The sequence below is a fragment of the Camelus ferus genome, chromosome 9 (genome assembly GCF_009834535.1).
Source record: "Camelus ferus isolate YT-003-E chromosome 9, BCGSAC_Cfer_1.0, whole genome shotgun sequence".
In the NCBI taxonomy this organism is placed as follows: Eukaryota; Metazoa; Chordata; class Mammalia; order Artiodactyla; family Camelidae; genus Camelus; species Camelus ferus.
In genome coordinates this window covers 58,545,581-58,553,699 of record NC_045704.1, presented here as the reverse complement: position 1 = coordinate 58,553,699, position 8,119 = coordinate 58,545,581, and the positions used below count along the sequence as shown (strand labels likewise).

Here is an 8,119-nt window from a genome sequence, read left to right as displayed (position 1 = left end):
AAACACAGATGACTTCAGTACCATCCCTCACAATCTGCAAGAGGTGGAAAGCAAGAAAATAAATGTGAGTCTTATGGAGAAACACGTAATGAAGAATGCAGAAGGAGAAAAAAGTCAGTATCACCTAGAAGACGATAAAAGCCTCCTACGGAAGACTGTATGTGACCCAAGTACTGAACCTTGAGTGTGTTAAGAGGGGAAGAATTCCTTGTAAAGCAAGATCCTAGAAGGGGAAACAGTCTCATGATTAGGGAAACAGTAACTAATTCGGTAAAAACCATCTGAGTTCAAATTCTAGCTCTACAGCTTACTCGTCTACGATCATCAGCATGCGTCTCGTTCCTCATCCATCAAACGGACATAACAGGAGTTCCTTCCGAAAGGACTTTGAAACGGAATTTGAAGAAGATAGCAATGTAAAATTATGGATATTGTTCCTGGAATATAGTAAGAGCCCAATAAAGGTTAGTATGGAGCCGCCCGCCACCCTCCGGTGCCCGCACCATGCCCGCCACCGGCTCCGAACTGCCGCGCCCACTGTCACTGCCCGCCACGCAGGAGCGGGGCACAGAGCCACCGCTGCCGCCGCCGCCGCACGGGGAGCTGCAGTACTTGGGGCAGATTAAGTACATCCTCCGCTGCGGCTCCCGGAAGGACGACCGCACGGGCACCGGCACCCTGTCGGTGTTCGGCATGCAGGCGCGCTACAGCCTCAGAGATGAATTTCCACTGCTCACAACCAAACGTGTTTTCTGGAAGGGTGTTTTGGAGGAATTGCTGTGGTTTATCAAGGGATCCACAAACGCTAAGGAGCTGTCTTCCAAGGGAGTGAAAATCTGGGACGCCAATGGGTCCCGAGGCGTCTTGGACAGCCTGGGATTCTCCACCAGAGAAGGAGATCTAGGCCCAGTATACCGCTTTCAGTGGAGGCATTTTGGGGCCGAATACGAAGATACGGATTCAGATTATTCAGGCAAAGGAGTAGACCAACTGCAGAAGGTGACTGACACAATCAAAACCAACCCTAATGACAGAAGAATCATCATGTGTGCCTGGAATCCAAAACACCTCCCGCTCACGGCCCTCCCACCCTGCCATGCCCTTTGCCAGTTCTACGTGGTGAACGGTGAGCTGTCCTGCCAGCTGTATGAGCGGTCAGGAGACATGGGCCTGGGCGTGCCCTTCAACATCGCCAGCTACTCTCTGCTCACCTACATGATTGCACACATCACAGGCCTGAAGCCAGGTGACCTTGTACACACTTTGGGAGATGCACACATTTACCTGAATCACACTGAGCCACTGAAAATGCAGCTTCCGCGAGAACCAAGGCCTTTCCCGAAGCTCAAAATGCTTCGAAAAGTTGAGAAAACTGATGGCTTCAAGGCTGAAGACTTTCAGATTGAAGGCTACAATCCTCATCCGACTATTAAAATGGAAATGGCTGTTTAAAGTGCTTTTAAAGGAGTTGTTTGAAGCATATTTACACCCAGGTAAAAGTTCACTTTGCTCTAAACTAGGTCAGAAACCTGCTGGTGACCTGTCAGTTACTATTCATTAACTTTTAAGTATGTTGCCACTGGCAGATAGAACTGTGCTGATTCTCTTTAAGTAGTAAAAAGGCCTGAAGTTTGTTTAACTCACTGAGGATGTATGAAAATGTCCAGATTATGAATACAGTCAGGAAACAGAAAATTTATATATCTTAACAAAAACATGTACATGCATTCAAAACCATACTCAAACTTTATAGTGTTTTTTTATGAAGATGGTCTGTGAGTTTCAAGAATTATATAAGCTATTCCCCCAAATTTCAGCAAGCTAAAAAGGCCTAGTGTGGTTATAGACATTTAAAGTTACATTTGTTTTTATATCTTGCTATAAGGGTTCTGCAAAATAAATAAATAAATAATAGTATGTTGATAATAATCACAAAGAATGTATTGGTCATTGGTGAGAAGGTGAAGGGACGAGAAAGAAAGGGAGTTAGATACAAGTCTGGAAAGGTAGGCAGAAGCCAGATCAGGGAGGACCTTATATGCATACTCTGGAGTTTAAAATTTTCTGGGTAGGCCATGGGTAGTTGAAAAGGGTTTTAAGGTAAGGAAGAAACATGATAAAATTCAGATTTTAGAAAGAACATTGGCATTAGTATAGAGGATGGATTGGAACAATGAAGATTTAGAGGCAAGGAGGTCAACTAGAAGACTGCTGCAGCGGTCTGTGACCAGGGGAGCTATGAGCACGGAAGTGGGAAGGGATGTGAAAAGTTTTAAGGATGATTCTGAGACATACCAGATTTGTTCTTTGGTTTCACGCAGAAAATGAGGTGGGAGGAGAGGGGAGGATCCTTGAATGATTTCCACTTTTAGCTCTGGTGATTGCCATTCAGTGGTGTCATTCTTCAAAGCAGTAAGTAAAACTAAATCAATCAATCAATTTTAGAAGAAAGATGAGAAATTCAGAAGTTCAAGGTTAGTTTTAAACATTTAACTGGTATCATCAAGTGAGCAGTCCAATGGGCAGATCTGGAAGTCAGGGAAGAGGTCTCACTTGGCGATAAGAGACCTGAAGAGCTTATGGATAGTAACTGAAGCCAGGAGAGTAGATGATCCACAAAGAGACGGCACATGTAATTAGATGTTTTGTGGCCACTTACAGCACCCTGTGAAACATCAATCCTTAGAGACAGGCAAAGGAAAAAGAGTATCAAAAGGAGACTGAAAACGAAAAAGATACAAATTCAAACATTAATAATGCATACTCCTAGATGTTACAAAAGCCAAAGAAAGTGGCTTGAGGAAACTGATGAAGGAGGATGTGGTAGAAGGATGTGGTAGAAGGATAAGGGGTCCAGCAGCCTGAGACAACTACAAGGATGTGAATGAAGGTATCCATCAGGAGGGCTAGGCTAGGTTGGGAAGGAACACAAGCAAGGTTTGATGTGAAGGGAAATAAGAACTTAGAGTTAGAGAGAAGGTAAGATTTGTAGAGCTAGAGATTGTGATGAGATCAAAAAATGGTAAAGAATGAGACAGCTGAAGGGATACAATATTGCAAGAATAAGTGACAAAGAGAATATTTAATTTATTATAAAATACTTCACACATTAAAAGAAATGCAAGTAGTGCAATTAATCCTTGAATACCTATCATCCATTTTAAGAAACAGACCAAATCTATGGATTCAAAGTCACTTTGGAACACCCTCTTATTCTATTTCCCCACAAAGGGAAACACTGCTCATCACTTTGTGCTTATCGTTCCGTTGCTCTTTTTAAAGCTGTATCACATACGTATTTGCACACAAATAATATTGTTTATGTATATATATTTTTAACTTTTTTGTATTCCATGATTTCTTTCTTCTATTCACCGTCTGTGAGTTTCACCCATATTAAAATTAGCTATTTGTGCCTTAACATTTTTTCTTCCTCAATCTTGCCAGAGACCTACTTTATTAGCTTCCTCAAAGTAATGTTTGTCTTTGTTGATTATTGTATCTTCATTTTCTATTTCATTATTTTTTGTCCCTCTCATTACTTACATTTTTGTCTTTCTTTGTATTTGAATTCCTTCTATTGTTCTTTGTCTAACTTCTTAATTTTGTATTTAGCTCATTCTTTCAGTCATTCTTTCTCTTCTAATACAAACATTTAAGGCTAGAAATTTCCCTGTAAGTAGTATTTTCGCTGCATCCCACAAGTTTTGTTCTTCAGTATATCTTCGTTGTCATTAATGTCATTATTGTCAAAGGAAAAAAGTCTATTTGATATCAGTTCTTTGAAATTTACTGAGAATTGCTTTGTCACTGGTACCTCGTGAGTTTTCATAAACATAATTATGTTCTTGAGAAACTATATTCTCAAAATGTGGAGTGGAAGTTTCTATATGTATTCCTTATATAAATTGTTTATTGTCTTTTTCAGACCTTCTAAATCATTATATTTGCCTTCTTAACTTTTTATTGTTGTCGCTCAGAAGAGTGGATTTGTCCAGTACTCTTTCTTTCTATTTCTACTTGATCTGTTTTGAAGTTACGTTCTTACCTTTACCAGTTTAGAATGGTTGTATCTGTTTTATCATTTTGAAGTGACCCTCTTTATTCTTGATCATATTTTTTCCTTAAAATGTGTTTGTCTGATATTAATATAGCTATAACAGCTTATTTAAGTATTTATCTTACCATTTTTTAATCATAATTTTAATTTCAAATATCTTTTTTGGTCTTTACACTTTTAGTGTTTCTTTTTTTAAATACTATTTTTAAATTTTTTAATTGAAGTACACATGATTTACAATGTTTGTACAATGTTTTTACAGTGTTGCACAATGTTTGTAGTTTCAGGTGTACAGTGTAGTGATTCAGTATTTTTCCAGATTATACTCCATTATAGGTTATTACAAGATAATGGGTATAATTCCATGTTCTTTGTAATATATCCAGTTTACGTATAATAGCTTGTATCTATTAATCCCATACCCCTAATTTATCCCTCCTCCTTCGCTCTCCTCTTTGGTAACCACAAGTTTGTTTTCTATATCTGTGAGTCTGTTTCTGTTTTGAATATATATTCATTTGTATCACTTTTTAGATTCCACATAAAAATGACATCATACAATTATTTGCTTTTCCCTGTCTGACTTATTCACTAAGCATAATATTCTCTAGGTCCATCTATGTTGCTGCAAATGGCAGTGTTTTATTCTTTTTTATGGCTGAGTGATATTCCATTGTGTATCACATCTTCTTAATCCAATCATCTGATAGGCATTTGGATTGCTTCCATGTCTAGTGTTTCTCTTTTAAATAGCATATATACGGATTTTGTTATTTTTAACTGAGTATTTTAGCACTTAACATTTGTTGTGATATATTTGGATGATTTTACCAACTTATTCTGTACTTTCTCTTTCTTTTTTGTTTTTGTTTTTACCTCTCCTTTCATGCATTCTTTTGAATTGACTGAGGTTTTATGTTTGTTTCTTTATTTTTCTCCTCTTTTGGTTTGGACATTACTTTTTCTATTTTCTTAGCAGTTATCCTTGGAACTTTAAACAGATGGATTACACATAACAAAGTGGAAACCTAATTAGTATACTTATCCCCTCTCTAAACAACACAAACAGCGATCGCACACTTTAATTGCTGCCTGATATATTAGATAGTTTTTCAGCCCTCTTATTTCATAACTCTTAGTAATTTTAGTCCTTCACATTTTTATTTTTTACTTATCTTTATATATGTTTAGCAATTTATTTTTCATAGTTTCTCTTATATCTCAGACATTCCTTCTGAGACTATATTTTCATGAATAACATCCTTCAAAACTTTCATTAGTAATAAGTGCTTCCAGTTATTTTTTATTTGAAAATGTCTTTATTATATGTGAATTCTTGAAGGATTGTTCACTGGTAATATAATTCTAGGTCAACAGTTTCTTTGTTTCAGCATTTTCCACATATTACTCCCTAGTTTCCTGGATTCCATTCTTCCTCTTGGGAGTCAGATATCAGCCTAAGTGTCATTCTGTTGCAAGAAATCTGTTTTTCTCTCTGATACTTTTAAGATCATCTATTTCCTTTAGCGATCTGCATCACCATGATATGTCTAGGAATGGACATATTTTTATTTATCTTGTTTGGGATATGTTGTGTTTTTTGAGACTGAAGTGCCATACAATCATCAGTTCTGAAAAATTAGATTCCAGTCCATAAATATGATATATCCCTCCATTAATTTAAGTCTCCTTTAATTCCTCTCAGTGATGTGTTATAATTTAATAATGTGGTCTTTCACATCTTATATTAAATATGGTCCATGTTTTCAGTGTTTGATGTTACTGTTATTTTCCAGTTGCTTTTCATTAGTATATGGAAATACAAACTGACTTTTATATACTGACCTTGCTTCCAACAACTTGAACTCATTTATTAATTCTACTCACTTACATGTAGATTCTTCTGCATTTTCTAAGTATATAAGTATACTATTTACAAATAATAACAGTGTGATTTCTACCTTATCACTGTAGATGACTGCAGAAGCCCCTGTGTCATAAATAAATTGCTAGAATTCCTTATTCCTTTGCAAAATAGTATGAATGACACATTTTCTATAGGTTCAAAGAGCCTGATCTGTAGTTTATGAATCACAAGATCAGAATGAGCACTATTTTCCAGACTGCTAACTTGTCTTCACAAACATTTAGTTCAACAGCTCACTGGACTTTTCTTAGAATTTCCAAAATCTCTATAGGGTTCCATCTGTGTGAAATTTCAACCTGAAATGGATCTGTCTGGAAATTGATCATCAGGAATTTTTACATAAAATATTCCCCTCACATGTAACTATCAACATTTTATTCACAATTCTGACATACAAACACACATGTGTCTCTGCAAACTGTAGAGTAGACAGTACTTGGTCATTTTTTTTTTTTTAACTCCGCATGCTTACATACCAAGTTCATCACTGAGAAAGGAAAGAGGATGAGATGGCAGGTGACTTGAACATAAATATTCATTTTGAATTCTGACCTTATAAAAGTTTATAAACTCAGTTTCACTAGTTTTGGTTTTTGTAAAGCTTAAATCGGATAAAATTTCCTAATATAACTCACATCCTAGCAGGAAAAATTTTAGGCTTAGGGACAAAGGAGAGGAGTTAAACACAGATTAAAGGATGCATATCTTTACATGCTGATATTCTCTTTAGGAAAAGAACTAGGCATGTAAAAGGGCTAGGAAAAACATCAATATTATCACTTTGAGAATTTCATATAAGTTTTCTCCCTGCTTGAAAAATGGGTTTTTCCCCCCATTCTTCACCTGAACAATTCTACCTATTTCTCAAGTCTCAGCTTAAATGTCACGTCTTCAGGCCCTTTGAAACCCATGTGTCTCAATCTAAATTTGCCTTCCCCATGTCATTCTATTTTTAGGTTCTTTATTATCAATTTTAATTCCATATTTGCATGTTTACTAGTGGTTCTCAAACTGCAGTGTGCTTAAGAATCACCTGAGAAGCTCATTTAAAATGTGGATTCTTGCACCTAACTTCATAAATGTCCACTCAATAAATCTTAGTTGGGACCCAGAAATCTGCATTTTTAACAAACTTCCCCAAGTAATCCTGATGTAGGTGGCCCTAAGAACATATTTTTGAAGTTCTCCATGAAGACAGCAACCATTCTCTTTACTTCTGTACATCTAGCATCCAGCAGAGTGATCAATAGATAGTAGGGCTAAAGATACACAACACACTTTGGCAAGTGAGCCAGTGGACTTGTACTACTTGAGGGTAAGGGCTGCCTTCAGGCCCAGAAAAAACTTTCTAAATGGTGAGTGGAAGAAGTGTTAAAAAGAAAAGATGGGAGAATTTAGAGGACAGGAAAAAAGAAAGCCGAGTGTTGGAGTTTGGGCCAGAAGTCAAAGTTGAGGAGCTGTCAGCAGCCAGTCTTTATCGTGGTGAGTCAAAGACTGTATACAAAACTCCTATGGGGTATCCAGTTCAGAGTTTCAGCTGGATAAGGGCACTATCTTCCTTTCATCGCAGTGCTGCTTTCAACACATCAGCAAACACCATGTCACTCCTTGACAGAGGCTGGCAGTTTGAACTAAGGAGATAATTTGATGCCTTTAAAGCTGGCTGATACTTTCATTTGTGACTCTTCATGGCAGCGCCACCCCCCTTTCTCTGCTTTATACCCCCTTTGTGAGGTTTGGCAGCTGTATTTTAAGGCAGGGTTTGTGGTGGGGTGCTTTACGGAACTGTAATGCCAGCATTTCTAGCATCTGATTATGAGCAGCTTAAGGGACAATGATGTATAGAGAAATGGCTCTTCTGGGACCAAAAAAACCGTGAAATCAATCAGAGAGCCTTGATTGCTAAGGCAATAATTAACTTGATTGTTCATCTCTGGAGCTATAGATAAGCAAAAGTAGACCTTGTTTGCTGTTTTAAAGAAGAGATTTTTGAGGATCTGCCTTTCAACTTTGTCTTCCAAGAGTAAGTTACGGTTGCGTAGGGTGACTTTAAGGGAAGGTGGAACTCTCAACCGAATCAAGTATTTAGGAAATCAGTTACTGTGAAAAATTAACTCAGTAAGGAATGGTAA

The 8,119-nt window shown here is 37.3% G+C and overlaps 1 protein-coding gene across 1 annotated transcript; it reads left to right on the top strand.

Annotated features, from left to right (window-relative positions):
- Window positions 1–504: 504 nt before the first annotated feature.
- Window positions 505–1,478, top strand: LOC102511475 (thymidylate synthase-like). Its single transcript, XM_032486937.1, has one exon. It carries the CDS (start codon window positions 505–507, stop codon window positions 1,450–1,452), a length of 948 nt encoding a protein of 315 aa, XP_032342828.1. The 3' UTR covers window positions 1,453–1,478.
- The last annotated feature ends 6,641 nt before the right edge of the window (window positions 1,479–8,119 follow it).

Excerpts from the sequence above, each read along its gene's own strand:
- LOC102511475 (XM_032486937.1), top strand. The coding sequence starts at position 505 with ATGCCCGCCACCGGCTCCGAACTGCCGCGCCCACTGTCACTGCCCGCC.